The sequence below is a fragment of the Atractosteus spatula genome, chromosome 8 (genome assembly GCF_055471065.1).
Source record: "Atractosteus spatula isolate fAtrSpa1 chromosome 8, fAtrSpa1.hap1, whole genome shotgun sequence".
Classification (NCBI taxonomy): domain Eukaryota; kingdom Metazoa; phylum Chordata; class Actinopteri; order Semionotiformes; family Lepisosteidae; genus Atractosteus; species Atractosteus spatula.
In genome coordinates, this window is record NC_142713.1 from 55845502 (window position 1) to 55864539 (window position 19038).

Here is a 19038-nt window from a genome sequence, read left to right on the forward strand (position 1 = left end):
TGTGTGTTGTGGTAACAGTTCCCGTGAAATATATTTCCAGTATTTTTTAAATGAATAAAAAAGAGTTGTTTGCTTCCATTGCTGTTTGACAAGTTAGGAAACTTGTAGCTGAAAATTTTTAAAAGCTAATTATAAAATTCATAAACATAATCTGACTAATGTATAATTAATAAAAAGTGAAAATACATGTTTTAATTATTCACCTTTGAAATTTGTACAGGTAATAGAATGTGTTTGAGGACAAATATTAGATTCCCTCATTCTCATACTTTTAATTCAGATGAAGATCCCAAATTTTACAATTCTTTAAAATTAATGGAATTTACGCGGCTACCGACGTACAGTAAGCACATACTGTACCCTAAGTAGAAACTCCAGAGGTCCACAGTATTTGGTGTCGGTCAATATAAGGATTATACATACATTGATTCATTTATACCCAATTTTTAGAATGATTACATTTGTTTTTCTGTGTGAGAGTATATTTCGAATTTTATATGCGAATTAGTTGATTATATCAATTATCTAATCTATTAGAATAATACAATATAGACTGTGTGTCACTGCTACCTGTATCGGGGGTGCAACCATTACACACGCACGCAGGAATAAAAAGCTAAAAAATAGCTGAATAAACTGGAATCGATATAATAACAAGTAGCAGCCAATTTAAATGATTGCACCCAAAATCAAAGGAGAACAAACGGTAACTGCATATTGACAGGAAAAAATCTCAGTGTTCTTTTGCTTCGTTATTAATTAACACTGTATATTTGCTGTGTTACACACGTTGGGATCAATAATAAAGGATTAAAAACTACTCTGCACAGAACTGTTGTGACTGCTCATTTCTCTAAATATGAAAAAATGATCGCAATACAAATATCTAGCTCTTTAACATAAGACCAATTGACTTAGAAAGTACTGTTTTTACGTAATAGAGAACCTCCTTGTGTTAATATTTGACATCTGGATTTGTGGTCTATAAAATTAGTCATAGTATAGATACTGTAAGTCCAAAATTATTTGTTTTCACGTGGCAAAATAAAGATTTTGCCTCCTTTTCGAAAAGTAATTTAGAATAAGTAAACTAATTTTCTTTAACAATAAATTTCCAATTTTTGCAATATCAGGAAATATTTCCTTAAGGCCAAAGGTGTTAGTGCAATAATGTACAGGTATCTAATTAACTTGTAACAACAGCGTGCTCGCTTTTTGTCATTTGTTGATAAGTTGAGAAGTTTGGGCTTCTTAGGATACCGTAGTTTTGTAGGAGGTTTCGGGCATTGATAACATGCGAGTATTACACCGGGAAGTCTTAAGAAAAAGATTGTAAATTCACCAGTGCAGATATTGTGTAGTTTCTGTGTCTCTGAATTAAAGGTAAACAATGACATCGACAGACACAGCAATTTTTTTCCTGCACAACGGCTGAAACCGTTGGTTAATTTGTCCATCCGCTGTAAGGAAGAGAGTTGTAATAAAGTGTAAAAAGACCGAAACTAGCGATGACTACGACAGAAAAAAAGAGCAAGTTTTTAGTTGTTGGCGGTGGTATTGCAGGAGTTACATGTGCCGAACAGGTGAGATCTCTCTGCCGCCTGGTCCTTATCCGCACACCTCACTAACAACGCGCAGAATAATAGCGGAATTCGCTTTTCATCTTGTGTTATGTATATCTTTTATCCCTGGAAAATATCCATGGAAAACAGACAGTCTGAGTTCCTTGTCAGGTTAATTGTAGGCAGTGTTTGTAGCGTTAAATTTTTTGCTTGACCTTCTGTGATGTATACTATTAACCTATGTTTTTTATTTTATTTTTATATATGTACAGCTACTACGCCGTTAATAAGTGAAATGAATTAGATTACCATCCTAGCACCACTAGTACACAATCACAGTGCGTTTTTATTATATGAGTCCCATTTGGTTGTGCTGAAGTTTAACTTTTCACGTCAACATCCAAGTTATAGGTGCTACCTGATGACCAGCGTTGACTAGAAAATGGTCACGGCCTTCAAACTGTTGCTGTTTTTCACTGGATTACTATGGACAGTATTACAGTTCTTTTTAAAAATTATTTTAACCCAACTGTACGGGCGTCATATACAAAACTCCTGGAGTTAATACGGGTGTAATGGTGCTGACACAAACATTTTGTTAAAAGGTCAGATTTCATTCCAATTAAAGTTCCATAAGTGAATTGTGCATTGTGTCTTTCAGCTTGCTTCACAGTTTCCATCAGAAAGGATTTTACTCTTGACTGCTGCACACTTGATTAAGGCTGTGACAAATTTTAAACAGGTAAAACATACTTTTCTGTTTGCAAACCATTCCAATTATCTATCAGCAATTAAGTAAAGTCTGAACTAAAGTTTTCCAGTTCTACCATAGAGCTGATAGTGTCTTTTAAGCAATTAGTTTAAGATGTGCAGCTTTACACAGCTGTGGGGAGGGTTAACCTGGTCTATTTAAGTTTTGAAGTAATTGAACACTTCTTCACATATCTTAATTCTCAAAATTGAACTTCTCTCTTGTGAAACCTATATACTGTAAATATATATAATGCATGACTTTGGATAAAGATTCTTCTAATAATAGATTACAGCTCAGGGAATTGCAGACATACAGGCCTTATAAACTATAAATCTTTGTGTAGTTTTAACAGGTTTTGTTAGGAAGGTTGAAGGTTTAAAATAAGAGTAAACTCACTGTTTACCTAGTGCTTATTCAGAAGTATGTTGACCAGATATTTACCAATTGTTATAATGTGTTGGTTTCTATTTTAAGGTTTCTAAGACACTGGAAGATTTTGATGTTGAAGAGCAATCTTCAAGTGTTTTGGAAGAAAAGTATCCAAATATTAAAGTCATCCAATCAGCAGTGAAAGAACTGAAAGCACACCAGCATGTAAGTCAAAAGCTTTGTTCAGCTCTTTGTTCAACCCATCTGAGTTGTTTTAGTATCTTATTGATCCAAGACGATAACAAAATAGTTTTGGTAGCTTGGCCCATATTCCCAAAACCCTTTGGGTAAAGAAGTGTCTCCTGTTTCTTGGTTTTAAATGTGCATTTGTGTAGGTACCCCTTATGTCCTTGGTTTTCACTGTTTATTCTGAAGAAATCATTTGGGTTTTTTTCTTAAACGCCTTGAGGATTTTGATTGTTTGTTTTCAAGCTCTCATAGTTTTCTCTGTTCAAGACTAAAAATGTTACTTTCTGCCAGTCAGTGTAAGACATTCTTTAAAGCAGAACTGCAACTCTATTAGTGATTAGAAAGAATCGGTATTGATGAGAGCATTTCAAACCACAATGAAAGTAAAATGTACACAGTAACTTGTAAAACCTCCAATTTACATCACAAACAAAAAAAAATTTCCAGGTGTGCTCAGCGCCATATTCTGCGATTCCGAACTAGACAACAAAACTTCTGATGACGTGAAAAGGCCCTATTACATTGTAAACAAGCAGGCCTGTGAATTCATCCAATAGAAATATTGTTCTTGACTTTGAGACGATTTTACCAACAAATGCAACATACTTGTTAACTCTTCATGCAGATCACACTGGACCATTTCTGCAGTGAAATTGCAGCTGCACAAGTCCTATTCGCTTGTACAAGTGGGTGAAGTTCACTCTTCATGAAGGAAAATTAGACTACATGTGTGATGTGTGCAGCCTTGATTATAGATGAATTTGCGAGTTTTGGTTTAAACAAAAGGTACTCCACGTGTGCTTTAAAAAATGTTTTTGGTGTTATTACACAGACGTTCAACAGGATCGAAATTGTAATCTCGCAGTTCCACTCTCCTACTCAGAAATCTTTCCCACAGCTCTGCGTGGTTCTGATCTAGCTCCCCTTCCTCCACTCCAGCTGCACCCTCACTCCAGCTGCGGCCTCCCTTGCTTATTCCTTGTGAGGGGAATTATGACATCTCCAACCCTGGGCCATAGATATCATTTCCATTTCCTTAGTGAGGCGAGTTAGTGTTGAACACTGAAGTATTAAGGACACTTTTTCTTCATATTCATTGGATCGTTTCAGTGTAATTAGATTTTGAGATAACTTGTGAAATTGCAATTGCCACATGTATCTATCACACAATCTCCGTTTTGTGCAGCACAATGTTCTTCAGTCCGGGGTCCTGAACTTTCTTTTCGGTCTCTTAAAGTTTGAAGCGATAATGAAAGTGTCTGCAATACTGGGGGCACTGTCTGGCATTACCGACAGAAGCCCAGTGTTAATTCACACAACAGTCAACAGGATCTAAAACCAACTTCCTAAAGTGCTATAATATTGTTTTCATTTCAAGGTTAGTGCTTTACTATACATACGCTGCTGTAGTGTTGTTATCTAACTGTGGCTACTATCAGAAACAAACAGCGTGAAAGTTTCTTCTGTTTAAGTACGCATTTGGTTCAAATTTAGCTTATAGTTCTGATTCTGCTTGACAACTGCTAATGGCAGAACCCCACTGTATCTTCCTACTGCATGTCAGGGCTCTCAGAGAGTGGCGTTTCACCATGCTCTTTAAACAGACAGTTTTCATCTCCATTGCGCTAAGCCATGAGTGACAGTGATAACTACTGCCTCTGTGGGTAAGGTTGCTGGTTTGAATCCCACGGCCGGCAAAGGAATCCTACTCCATTGGGCCCCTGAGCAAGGCCCTGAACCCCAACTGCTCCAGGGGTGCCGTATAAATGGCTGACCCTGTGCTCTGACCCCAAGCTTCTCTCCCTGTCTGTGTGTCTCATGGAGAGCAAGTTGGGGTATGTGAAAAGACAAATTCCTTATACAAGAAATTGTATATGGCCAATAGAGTGATGTTATCTTATCTGATAACTAAGCCCAAACCAAGTATCCTGCTGCTTGTTGCCCCAAGTACCCTGTTACTATGGATGAGGTGAATCAGTCCTATGTGATCTCCTGTACCCTACTCTGCTGCCAAAAAGTAACCAAAGCAACAGGGACTTCTGGAGAAGTGCCTTTGTGCTCTTGCCTACAGCAGGCAACCTGTACTTGTTGTTTTATGCATGGAAAAAGTTGTCCTTCATCTATCATTTTCTTTGAATGGCCAAAAAGAAGTTATTTTGAAAACATTTTTTTTATATTTTGCAGTTCTAACAAGCAGGACCCTTGTGACCCTTTCTCATTAGTCAGCCCTGTTTAGAAGTCTGCCTCTAGCTCTGGTCTACTGCTCACCCCAGAATATGTTGGTTAAGGTTCAGGTTAAGCACAGCATTATGTACTTTTAAGCCATAACTACATATTTGTTAGCCAAAAATAATATGTAACGGCAAAGGAATTTTAAGAGTGCTGTTACTGTTCTTACAGTATTTTGATGTGAGAATGAATTTAAATACTTGTATGTAATAGAACTCAGATAAATTATTGTGATACTAATATGAAGGATATTTAAAGGCAGCAGCATATCACCGTGCAACTCAGAACTGGCAGCCTACTGAAGCTCAGCAGTGTGAGCCTGGTTGGATGGGAGACCTCCTGGGAAAAACTAAGGTTGCTGCTGAATGAGGTGTTAGTGGGGCCGGCAGGGGGCGCTCACCCTGCGGTCTATGTGGGTCCTAATGCCTCAGTATAGTGATGGGAACACTATACTGTAAACAAGCGCCGTCTTTCGGATGAGACGTAAAACCAAGGTCCTGACTCTCTGTGGTCATTAAAAATCCCACTGCATTTCTCAGAAAGAGTAGGGGTGTTACCCTGGGAGTCCTGGCCAAATTTCCCATTGGCCCTTACCAATCGTGGCCTCCTAATAATCCCCATCTATGAATTGGCTTCATCACTCTGTTCTCCCCACTAATAGCTGGTGTGTGGTGAGCACACTGGAGCACTATGGCTGCCGTCGCATCATCCAGGTGGGGCGGTGGAGGGGATTCCCATTACCTGTAAAGCACTTTGAGTGGAGTGTCCAGAAAAGCGCTATATAAGTGTAAGCAATTATTTTTAGTATTAAGGAGTTAGCCTTGTCCTACATATGTTGTACAATATTTTTTTAATTAAGAACATAAAGGAACAAATGAGACCAAACGTTTTTTGGCCTGTCTAGCCCTTCTGATTAATAGCTAATTTGTCTGAGGGGCCAGTACATTGGCTTCAACAACATGGCACAATGGTTTTTTCTTGCCTCCCAGAACTTGTAAAACAAAAATGCACTTCAACAGTAGAAAAATAGTTTGAATTAGTTTTCACTTTGGTTCATATTTCATTGGTGGTCCTGAAGAAGTCTAGGGTCACTGCCTTTGAGAATTTTGATTAATCAAGTCACTTCAAAATATTTTGTAAGGGTAGGACATTCCATTAAGTGGAGGAATGTATCTGGCTACTCTTTTCTGGACTGATCAAAGGGCTGCAGAATCCTTTTTGTAATGTCGTGACCACAATTTACACCACAAATTCTAAATGACATGTTACTAGTGCACGTTTGTTTTCTACGTTCGAATCGGCAGTTTGTTTCATTGTACCCATCCAATTTTGGAAAGCCAGCTGTGTGTTTTTCATGGTAGCTACAAACCCCACGACCACACAGAGGAGAATGAGGGAGTGCAGGCCGACTTCTCCAGCGCTCCCACCTTTGAGCCACTAGGTCTAACACCTCACAGATGCCATCGTCCCACTCTGGAGGTTCAGCTCTGACTGGAGGAGAGGAGTGTCGCCTCCCTTCATGTGTCTGGGAGCTCACAGGGTTCGGTGTTTCTCCAAGAGCTATGGCAGCCCTAGCTGACTATTCCAAGGTCTCTGAACTAGAGCTGTCTACTCAAAACCTTTTGTTCTGTGTCTTTTTATAGCACATCCTGATGCGTCTTCTTAAAAAAAAACATAAGTATTTAGATTTATGTTCATGCAAACATGCATTTATTTACAGGCCTTTGATTCTTGTGAATTTAGAAGCATTCAATGTAGTCTGGAAGTGTGGCTTTACCAGTTTCCCTGCCTACACTCTAAATCACCAGTCACATGTTGCTTATGCTAAAATGGTCAAAATATCATCTTTATTTTCTGACTTCAAATAAAGTTGTATGCCTGCTTCTTATCTCTCTTATCTTATCTCTTAGTTTCGGAGTTATTTTTTAATGTTGAAAGGGCGCACTGAGATGACATTTCTCTGAAGTCATGGTGGTCACATTTTATTGCCGGGGGAGAATTAAGGCAGTAACACATAAACTGACGCAGACTGGTTTAGACGGACGTAATCGATGTTTTGGGAGAGGCCCAGTGCTGACCCTCACACCCACTGCTGTTAACAATGTGCTATTATTGTAGAGATATGGAAAACAGCCTGCCTTCTGACGCCTGGCATACGATATGTCTGACTGTAGGCAGTTATCCTGCCTCTCACCTTCTGTGAATACTAATTTCACAAGCCTTAAATACATGAAACAGAGACTGAGGGTTCAGCAATTAGTGCTGTATCTCTGTAAACCTTCCTCATAATATGCATTTTGATACTGGGTACTGTATGATGGGTGATTCATAGCCCATTATCTAAGGCACTGCATACCTCTGCTTAAAAGTTTCATTAAAGCTTGTGTATAAATTGTATGGAAACACTCCATATTATAGATTATCAAAATTTGTCTTGAGTGGTTTTAAGCTATGTAGTCTGTGACCTCTTTCAGGGTCTAGATAGAAACTGAAGTGACTTGAACTGCCTTTAGAATTAAGACTATTAAAAGCGATGTGACAGGAACATAAGGTTACAAAGGAATGGAGGCCATTTGGCAGATCTGGCCAAAAATATTCAGAGAGAAAGTTGCATTTGTGAGATTCTTTACGAGTTCTAGGAGAGTCTTTTGTAACTTAAGTTATTTTTTTTGCTGAAAAACACTGACAACCTCTACCTGCTTTATGAAGAACAGCTCACTGAAACCCTGCAGTCCATAGCAGCATTTCATACAAACATAACTGCAATATGGTTCATGATCCAGAAGCTGTCAAAAACAGGTGTGGTCAGGCTTAAGTAGGATTATTAGGAAATGGAAACCTAAGCAAAGGGTCTTTATACAGTTTGGCCAGTTGTGTCTCTTATGCGTGTGAGATCTATCAGCTCCGCTTCATGCTGCCACACAAATTGGGTTAGACAGGGTTAGAGGGGCAGTATTTTGTGATAAGTGCAGTAAACCGAGGGAGCATGTTCGTAATGTTCAGGTACCACAGCACTTTCCTTTAGTGATGGTATTGAATAAACCAGGGAATCGAGTTGCAGTGTCATTCAGTGGCAGACCAGCTCTTAGTGGTGTGGTTTAAGAGTCATTTTTTCATTGTTTTTGTGTTGTTAGAGAAGTTCAAGGTTGTCGAAAAGGTTTAAAAACGGTGTAAATTATTTAACATGGCTAACTTCATGTTGACCTCAGGCTGGAACAGGTATTATGATGTACCTAATTTCCGTTACCATTTGACTGTTTGATTTTGAGGCCTGCTGCTCCCCTCATGATTCGCTTAGTTTTAGTTACATTTGGTTAATTCATTCTAATATGTAACTAAAAAATGTTAGTTAAACTGAATTGCAACATAGCTGAAAGTAGGAAAATATTTGGTCAAGACAACACTGCCCTCATGTGGATATTTTTTACTCAATAGATGCTTATTTTCCACCTCTTGTTCCTCATACGTGTTTTGTAATAAATTTAGAAAATGTAATTTTACATTAACTTAAATTGTGCTGCTGTGAGGTGTATTTTAGACTACAATTCTGAATGTACACAGTGTTCATGTGTTGTATTACCTCATTCTCTGTTTCAGTGGTTAAGCCAGGAGCATGTATTAGGATAATATATTGTGTGCAGACCTTAAGTCATTGATTAGTTGTAAGGAATATCATGTGTCATTGCACAATAAGGCCTTTGTTAGTTAAATGCATTCGGCTTATCGCCAGATAGTGTTTTTTTAATCCATTGAAAGAACTGATCGCTGTCTCCGTGTTGTGGTATCTGTGTAATACCAAAGCCTTCCCTTGTTCCCATGCCTTGTGTAATCGTGTTGTCTTCTGGGCTTGCAGAGAGTGCTCACAGAGGATGCCAGAGAGTTTCAGTATGAGAAACTGTGCATCTGCGCTGGAGGCAGGCCCAAGCTCATCGCCCACGACAACCCCTATGTGCTGGGAATCCGGGACACTGACAGTGCAAGGGTAAATATACCCAGCCGCACTGGGGCAACATTAAATAACTTTAATCCAGGAAGCTTAAAGCTATTAAAGACTAATTTGTTACAGCAGAGGCGCCATGATGGAGCAGTGGTTAGCATTGCTGCCTCCCAGCGCTGGGGCACTGGGTTCATTTCTAGACCTGGGGTGCTATGTGGGTGGAGTTCGTATGTTCCCACTGTGTTGACAAAGCTATCCTCGAGGTGCTCCAGTTTCTTCCCACAGTCGAAAGTCGTACTGGTAGGTTAATTGGCTCCTTGCAAAATTGGCCCTAGGTGAGTGTGTGCATTTGTGTCTGTCTGCCATGCACTGGACTGGCATCCCTTCCAGGGTGTATCCTGCCTTGTGCCTGTTGCTTGCCAGGATAGGCTTCAGTCCCCTCGCTACCCTTTGTTGGATAAATCAGTTAGAATATTTGGTGGATGTTATAGCAGAGGTATATAATCCTTAAGTGCAAGAATTGTTACAGCTCAGATATCTGTTGCTAAATGCTGCAGTGTCTTGATATTAATTGGTGTAGAACTAGTTTGTGTTTCTGTCTGTGGACTTCTGTGTGTTCTGTATTTGCATCTGAGCAATTTTTTTCCATTTACATTGTTTTGCAGGAGTTTCAAAAGCGTCTGTCACAAGCTAGGCGAATAACTGTTGTTGGGAATGGTGGGATAGCGCTGGAGCTCGTGTAAGTAGCTGCGTTTGATGTGTGAATGCATAGAATTTTGTGCATCATAGCAGTCCTGTGATTGTGCTATCCAGGGTCATGCTTAATGTTTTTTTTTTTCCCCACCCTGTGTGTCCTCATTCTTATGCGTGTGAGAGTTTAAATGAGCCATTTGTCCTGTATTGAAGCAGATGAAGAAGGGGGCAGCTGAGTGTCCTCCGGCCTTGCTGTAGGTCTAGCCTCTCTTACACACCTGATGAAATTAAGGAAAGGCGATCTCTAGATATCCAATGCAGAAAGGGGACAGGGCATTCGTCCTGGGAGATCTTCACCATAATTAGCTGTCAGCTGCCAGGAATTCCATGATATATTGATGCTTCTTTCTCCCTGCTGCACAGAATCCATGGTGCCTGTGTGGTATTTGTGTGGGTCTGAATCCAGATTGGAACATGAAAAGAGATGTTAATCCCTCCTGTTATATCTGAATTCATGAAATGTGCATTGTGCTGTTGGTGGCCCCTGTAGTATTTGTAACTGAACACATATCCCTGTCTCTGTATGAAGGTTTTTAGTGTTTGTTGTTCGTTTTGAATGGATTTTCAGTGCCTGTTTTCTCTCTGTAGTTATGAAATAGAAGGCTGTGAAGTTATCTGGGCCATCAAAGATCAAGCCATTGGGAACACCTTCTTCGATGCTGGAGCTGCTCAGTTCCTGATTCCCACTCTGGAGGTAGAGAAACCTGAGAAACGAGCCCCCTGTAAAAGAGCGAAGTATACCACTGAAGGTACAGGACCTGCTGTCACCACGCTGGCCCTCCTGGCCTTTAACCCTTTCAGATTGCTTGCACAGATCTTCCACCAGTGTGCTCTTCCTCCTTGATATGGCAGGTGACTCTTTAGAGCTCTTTTGAAGATTAGCGATTAAGTGGGCTAAATGGGCTCCCCTCCTTCCCAAGATGTATGATCTTAATGTGGAGAATTAACCTAGGAGCACAAAGATTTCGCAATCGGATCTCACGGACATCTCCTGAGTTAATTCTCCATATTAAGATGAGCTTGAATTAGATTCACTGGAATAGAAGTACATTTCTCTGATGGGTGACTCACTGTGGATGATGTGTATGCCTAAGCAATTAGAAATGAAGCATGTGTAGCGGCAATGCTTGTTAATAAGGCAGAATTAAGTGTTGCGGTGCTTTCCCAAATGAGGCTCCATCTCTCTCTTCATCTCTGTGGTGCAGCCACAGAGAAACTATTCCTGCAGGCTGATTTAAAGATGTTTTCTTTTGATAAGGGACAGCTCCCAAATGGGGATGCACTTAGCTAAGCCTGGCTATCATGATCAAAGGTCATCCATTGGCGCCTAAAAGTCTGCAAGATTCCAAGGGAGAGCCTCATCCAGGTGGTTTACAACCCCAAGGTCAGAGGGCATGGTTACTCGTGATCAGCCAATCAGGAACTGGTAGGGCCGAGTAACCCAAGTGGGTCTCTGATGCCCATAAAACTTTCAGCCAATGAACGAGCTGAAGTTCCTCCAGGTAAAAACAGGCAACACGGAGGGCCTGAGAGACTATTCGAGAGACTAATTCTAAAGAGAATTCTAAGGAGAATTCTAAAGGAGAATTCCAGGGGTGCGAGACAATTCCAGGGCAGGACGGCCCAGGAGCAGAAAGGCTCCCAAGGGCAGGACATTCTCGCAGCGCGCCTCCTGACCATCCTGAGACTCAGCCTGGACCACCACGGAACGGCCAGTGTGTCCGAGTGCCAGAAATTTGCTTTGTTCTAAGAGTCGAGAGCGGAGGTTGCCAATCCCGAATCCCCAGAGATTGGATGAGTATTCAACTTCATTGCATTACAGCTCGAGAATTCAATTGTTATCCCAACCAGTTGATATCAATTTAATTCCTAAGAGTAATGTACTTGTTTTGAGTATCTAATGTAGAAGTTGTAACCAAGTTCAATTACGAAACGGTCTAAATGAATGATATACCGAACGTCCTCTTGATATATGTAACTCTTCGTAACTGATTGAATATATACCTTTTGTATTCTGATTCCATTCTAAAGCCATTAAAAGAATCATTTTGTGATTTACGGCTACAATTAATAATTGTCCCCGTAAATGCCCAAACCCTACAGAACTGGTGCCTCGTGAGAGCACACTACACATGTATACTCCATTTGATGGCACGAAATGTGTAACAGTTAAAAAAAATTGTAGCATAGTAATAAATAAAAAAACATGAGAACATATCACAAAGTTAATGTGTATTTATTGCGCCCAACTTTTAAAATACATGATTTTTTCCTGTGAGCCATATATGTGAAACCCACCATTATTTCCAGGGGATTGAGTACTGCTTCATTGCTTCATGGCCTGAAGCCATTGTGTGTCTAAATGCTGCCCTCTACTGGATGCTCATATTAACCATATAAAATAATCTGTTCTAAAGCATAAATATTTAATACCTGCTGTTGGAATTCAGCTCAGCTTACTGCTTTCATCTCTGCCCCAGGCTCAGATGAACCCAGCGCTCTCACTTGCATCAAAATCAGGACAGAATTGTTGAGCATGTCAAGTTTCATTGCTTGTTGGCCACCTTTTCAATGTCTTTGTGTTTTGCTAGTGTTTTGAGCATTGGCTGCTTTTGTTTTCAGCTAGTGTATATGCAGACAGAAGACAGAACAGTCTGTTTGAGAAATGAAGGTCATATGCCATCAATACGCTGGCACAAAAGATGCTGCGTTTGAAAATATGGTGTAGGATTCTAAAATGTTTTTTATGGGGGGGGGTTAATATACTTCTTGAAGTTTCAGCATTTGTAGGGAGTGTGATAAAATTTCTGCATTGCTGTCTGTCTCTTTACCATATCACCATCTTAAAGTATTATTTGTTTAATAATAATTATTCAGGTGTGTATAAATGTGTATACCCACTAGAATGGTTTCATGCCCCTTCATGTGGCTGTGTGACCTGAATTAAATTTAAATGTTAAATTACAACTTTCTGTGTTCATAAAATGTCAGTCAGGTCTCCCCACAGCAATCACATGCTGAGGCTAAGGAGAGTTTTTTCAGTTGGTCATCATAAAACCAGTCTAGGTGATGGATGCTGATTCGCTGTGATCTTCAGAGGAATAGCTGGAAGAGAGTGCACCTTCTCAGGCTGTGAATTCGGTTTTATTTCAGATCACGAACAGAAAGGGAGATGCTCAGCTTCTGCTGGAGAGCTGGGAAGTGCCCTGGGGCCTGACTGGCATGAAGGGATGAAACTACATGGAGCACAAGAGGTGGCTATGAGGAGGTTTAAAATAAACAGCAGCATGAATAGATCCGCTGTCTGCAATTAGAATATCCTGTAGCTAAAGACGGAACAATGTCAGAATTCGCTTGCTGTATCGCATTAGCCAAAATATAATCTCGGCATTCATGAGAAAGAAGAAAACTGCTTCTTTTCTTGCCATTTTCTCCCTGTGATTTATTTCCTGCTCTTAGTGCCGATTTAAAATGCTAGACAGAATGTCGCCTTTGGGTTTGATTTACAAGCCACAGTAGGAAAAACTGGGAAATTAAGGTGATCATGGATATTTTTATTTGATTGTGGCCTTATTATAGATGTTTACCTTTTTTTGTGAAACATCTGTGTCCCGTTTTCTGCCTTTGTAAATATACCTTGGGTGATTAAGTAGATAAAGCTTGGTTTCAGAAAGGCACTTTAAAAGAGAACTCCTAAACCATTTTTGATCTGCAGGTGTCGCACAAAGTCCATGTTGAGTACCAGTGTGAAGTACAGAAAATCTACACACAGGAGGAGTTTCTGAAGTCTCAACAAATACCGCTGTTATTTCCTGACCCCAGTTCAAATAAGGGAAAGTCACCAACTGACAAAGGTTAGTTAATAAAGATAATACTGCATCTGCTTTGTAAACTTCTTTTAGTTCACATAATATCACAGAAGATAACAGAAATGCATTGTATTGTTGAGCTCTCTGTGATGCAGAATATTGGCCTTGGTAAACTGTTCGATTATGTAAACCATGTGTATGTCTTGTTGTTGTTGTTGTTGTTGTTGATCATACAGCTGGCTCATTTTCACCCACCAGAATCCTCCCCCTGCCTCTGTAACTGAACTGGTTAAATAAGTAATTGCTTATGTTTCTGGCTCATCTCCTGTGTAGTGGGGAGGCTGGAGTACAATGACTGCCACACAACACACAGGTGGATGCTGTACTTGTAGTGGTGGATGAAATGGAGCTCCTCCAGGATATGTAAAGTGCTTTGGAATTCTTATAAATGGAAGATGCTTTGTAAATATAGTATAATATAAGGTAATTCTCTAATAAAAAATTAGCAGAATCTATATACCTGGCTGGGAAGTGTAGTGAATATGGCCCTGAGTGCTGAGGAGGTCTTCTTGTTGCTCTTCTCTTGCTCAGGAGGTCTGGCTTGTGACAGACGCTTTTGAAACTCCTGCAAAACAGAGTAAATGGAAAAAAATTGCTCAGATGCAAATACAGAACACACAGAAGTCCACAGACAGAAACACAAACTAGTTCTACACCAATTAATATCAAGACACTGCAGCATTTAGCAACAGATATCTGAGCTGTAACAATTCTTGCACTTAAGGATTATATACCTCTGCTATAACATCCACCAAATATTCTAACTGATTTATCCAATAAAGGGTAGCGAGGGGACTGAAGCCTATCCTGGCAAGCAACAGGCACAAGGCAGGATACACCCTGGAAGGGATGCCTGTCCAGTGCTTTGAAATTCTTATAAATGGAAGGCGCTTTGTAAATATAGTATAATATAAGGTAATTCTCTAATAAAAAATTAGCAGACTCTATATACCTGGCTGGGAAGTGTAGTGAATATGGCCCTGAGTGCTGAGGAGGTCTTCTTTTTTCAGGTTATTCCAGCAGAGAAAGGAACTGATCTGGTGTTCCGGTCACCTGTTTCTGAGACAGAAACACTGCGGACAGCTGCTTTGCTTTGTTCTTAAAGCTGGTGTTTAATAAGCCATGAAATGTTGTCTTCTCTCCTTGTAGAGGCGTGGCCAGTATATGTTCAGTTAACCAATGGGAAGTGTTACGGCTGTGATTTCATTGTCAGCGCTACCGGAGTTATTCCCAATACTGAGCCGTTCACCAAAGGTAACAGTGTAAGTACCTGTTTCATCTAACAGTCTTGGCTTTGTAAAATTTGCAAATACTGTACAGAGCCTTGCTACAGTATTCAGATCCTGGCACAATTTTAACATTTTGTTGCTTTAACGCTTGCAGTCACTTTGAAGTGGTAAGTAAATTGTCAACCCATTCCACACGTTTAAAGAAAAAAAAGTAAATGGATATTTAATATGAAAGAAGATAATTGTGTGGCTTTGTGTGTAATAATAGTGGTTCTTATGATTTCAAAGGCTCAGAAATTCAAACTTGACCATTTCCGGGTTCTCCACTAACTGCCAAGACTAGTTGTGAATGGGGTATTTTTAAGAGATTGTTCCACCAAGTACAGTGAAGGACCTAAAGAACATGTTGATCTGAGTTTGTTTTCCTCCTGTAGATTGAAGAAGCGGATGACTCTGGGATCAAAGTGGATGATCACATGCGCACGTCCGTGCCAGATGTGTATGCAGCCGGAGATGTGTGTACAGCTTCCTGGGAGCCAAGTGCTCTGTGGCAACAGGTAACAGTCTCATGGGTTCCCTCAGGTTTGGTGTAGTCTAGTAAAGTCCATTGCCTTTGGGCTGTAGGTGTATCAGTAGAGGACCTGCTCACCGTCTGCAGGCATCCTGAATGCAGCTCTGCAGACATTTTCTGAAGAACAGCCGAAAGGTCATCTGGCATAGCGAGTTCTCAGCTGAATCCCGAACACGTACAAGCCGTTTGTTGCAAGAGCCCAGGGAATGGGTCTGCGTGGGTTTGACAGTGTGTTTTTCCTTGCCAGATGAGGCTGTGGACGCAGGCCCGACAGATGGGCTGGTACGCAGCGAGGTGCATGGCTGCCGATACGCTAGGGGAGCCCCTCGAGCTGGACTTCTGCTTCGAGCTCTTCTCTCACATCACGCGCTTCTTTAACTACAAGGTGAGGGGAAGAATGATAACCCGTCCACACACTGACGTTTGTACAAGATTGCATGAGGAACTCCCGTACATTGCAATATGCAATTGATCATTGCCCCGATGAAGGTCATTGACTGAAATGTGGGCTTTTCTGGCTTCATATGATGGGGCGTTTTATCTCCTGTGGTGTGAAGTTTTTTTTTCATTTTTCTTTCTTCAACTGAAGGCCATTAACAAACTGAATTATCATCGTCTTAAACCCTAACACTTCCACATCTCAGGCAAATGTGTTCTATAAAAAAATTAAATTTGGAATATGCAAGGTGAATGTTTTAGTTGAAGTGTCAGTCATGGTATTTGTAAAATACCAATTTATTCTCTTAATTATCTGTCCGTACGGTGACATTATCACTAAGATAAACATCTGTAACAGACAGAATAGCAGATCGTTATTAACACTCAAATGTTCTGAAAATGTTAAAGATTTGTTTTTGCAGATGTGGATTGTTGCCAGGCTTAATAGTTGTGTCGTATTCATGTAAAATCACCCAATTGAAAAGATGGTGTTAGGTGTTGGTGGCTCATAATTTATCAGTACAGCAAATGCATGGTGTGACACCTGATACTAAGTCATTGTATTGTAGTGGGGAAAATATCTGCTTAATTGAACAAACATATTGCACTATTCTCTTTGACTTTAAATAAAATAACCACAAAACTAATTCCATAATCCTACAGGTTTAATACTATAAAAATCTGAGACAATCGTGCACTTGGAACAAAATGTATTAAAAGTAAGGACATGTATTAATTTTTAGGATTATAGTAATTAGTATTATACATTAATTGTGTAATACAAATTACATATATGTTGACACAAATGTACTCGTTTTAGTATATGATTATTAAAATATTTTGGAATATGGGGAAAATATGCTTTAACTTTTAAAGTTTTTAAATTATGCACAGAAATGCAACAGCAGTTTATGTGGTTCAATGTGGACACCAGGTGGCAACATTTAATGTCTGAAATGCAAGAGAAAGGGGATTTATCAAGCGTATTCTCACAAAAATGCAACTTATAATGATCAAACATTAGGAAATCTTTCTTGGCCACCTTCATTCTCGTTTTGATCGTCGGTTTTGCAATGTACAATGTTCAGAGCTGTTTAATACATGCAACACATTTTAAATCCCTGTTAATGCATGGTGTTGCGTTGCAGGTGGTATTATTGGGAAAGTACAACGCCCAGGGCCTGGGCAGTGAGCACGAGCTGCTGTTGCGCTGCACGAAAGGCCAGGAGTACGTGAAAGCAGTCATGAGGAACGGCAGGCTGGTGGGAGCTGTGCTCATTGGGGAGACGGACCTCGAGGAGACATTTGAAAACCTTATCCTGAACCAGATGGATCTCTCTGCGTATGGAGAGGACCTCCTCAACCCCAACATTGACATAGAGGACTACTTCGACTGACATATGCTTGTAGTGTTTTAGGTACCATATGAGAAGGACCTTCCTTGCTTAAGTTTAAAATTAAGTGTGGAATGAAGAGGTGGTCTTTATAAATTACTGTTTAGCTTGGCTTCAAAAAAGTGCTTTCGCCAGATCAATTTTGCTTCTTGATTTGAATATTTTATGGATGAGTTTAAGGAGGAAGAAATTTTGAGGGAAGCCCTTTCAGCTTAAGTTTAAACTCAAACAGCTGGAAGCAACAATGTACAGATGGACTGGACTTGAAGATGATTCCTGTTCTAATTTTTTCTGACATCTGGTCTTTCACATCTCAATGTCCCTGAATATCTTACCAATCCTTTCATTTAGGACAATAACATGTTACTGAACATATGAGCTATTTCATGGAAGGATTTATGATAGATGAACATGTACTTTCAGATTACTCCATTAGGGATCCTGCAAAGGAAAGATAATGGCAAATCCAAAGATCTGGAATATTTGGTATCAAATAAATAAAGTCCAATTTAAATCACACCTTAACATCCATCATACATTTTTGCCCTATTACGTGAAGTAATCTTTTAGATGGGTTTTGCCAAACACTAAGCCAGCACTGAATAATGTAGTATGAATTTGTAATTTGTGGATTGAATTTAATGCAGACCTAATTTTTTGTACCACATCATGGGCACTTTAGTTCTTGTTTTTTTTGTTCTGGTTTATGCTTGGCCATTTGAGTTCCCTCTCTAATATTATTGTGGTGACTGTTCTGTGATTTCATGAGTCTAGCTTCAAATCTTATATTTTATTTGTAGACACGAACTCACCTCGAGTTGGAGTATGGATGGTACCAGTCAAATAATTGTAATTATTGTCTAAACAGATCTAATCTAGCTCTTAAGACCTCTCTGATAAACAGTTGCTTTCCAACAATAAAGTCAAAATACTTAAATATACATATTAATAACTCTTAGGGAAGTTGTGTCCTTGTTTGTCTGCCCCTTCATCGTGTTTATCCTGACTATAAAGTTTGCTTCAGAACATGAGAGGCGAGGGACAATGAAAATGACATTTGCACTACTGTGTCTACTAATCTGGATAGGAAAAGAAAATTTGCATTTACCTTGGAATCACTGATTGTTCCTGTTTCACATGCAATGTTTTCTTCTCTGCATGTAAAATAAAATCTAAATATTCTGAACAGTGTTCTATTTGCAAATGACATTCAAAATTTAAACAAAATCCTACACACTTGATTATAACTATCACGCTATATATTATAACTATATTAGAGCAGCCATAACCATAACCCTGCTGCTCACAACTGGCAACCCACTGCACCTAAGCAGGTGTGAGCCTGGTCAGTACCTGGATGGTAGACCTCCTTGGGAAAGCTAAGGTTGCTGCTGGAAGAGGTGTTAGTGGGGCCAGCAGGGGGTGCTCAGTGGGGGTCCTAATGTCCCAGTATAGGGATGAGACACTATACTGTTGCAACGCTCCGTGAAAAGCAAAGGGCATTACAAGGCACAGAAAGGCGTCATGGCCACCCTCTGCAACCAAGAAAGTCTCCAGTCGTGACGACTACTCCTACCGCTGGACCCAGGCTTCTGAGGGCGAGAGAGTGCGACTGCCCCAGTGCAACGTCTTTCACATTTAAAAACTCTCCCTCACAGGTTTCTTTGGGAAGCTCATTTTCCAA

The 19038-nt window shown here is 40.0% G+C and overlaps 1 protein-coding gene across 1 annotated transcript; it reads left to right on the forward strand.

Moving 5' to 3' along the window:
* The first annotated feature begins 1268 nt into the window (after nt 1–1268).
* pyroxd1 (pyridine nucleotide-disulphide oxidoreductase domain 1) lies at nt 1269–18537 on the forward strand. Its single transcript, XM_088923012.1, has 12 exons — nt 1269–1583; nt 2224–2304; nt 2791–2910; nt 9017–9145; nt 9766–9839; nt 10442–10602; nt 13007–13107; nt 13569–13707; nt 14872–14984; nt 15386–15508; nt 15770–15907; nt 17109–18537. Exons 1-12 carry the CDS (start codon nt 1509–1511, stop codon nt 17355–17357), a joined length of 1503 nt encoding a protein of 500 aa, XP_088779138.1. The 5' UTR covers nt 1269–1508; the 3' UTR covers nt 17358–18537.
* Nucleotides 18538–19038: the final 501 nt, after the last annotated feature.

Excerpts from the sequence above, each read along its gene's own strand:
- pyroxd1 (XM_088923012.1), top strand. The coding sequence starts at position 1,509 with ATGACTACGACAGAAAAAAAGAGCAAGTTTTTAGTTGTTGGCGGTGGT. Across the intron at positions 2,305-2,790 it reads CTGTGACAAATTTTAAACAG|GTTTCTAAGACACTGGAAGA; the intron begins GTAAAACATACT and ends TTCTATTTTAAG. Across the intron at positions 14,985-15,385 it reads CGTTCACCAAAGGTAACAGT|ATTGAAGAAGCGGATGACTC; the intron begins GTAAGTACCTGT and ends TTCCTCCTGTAG.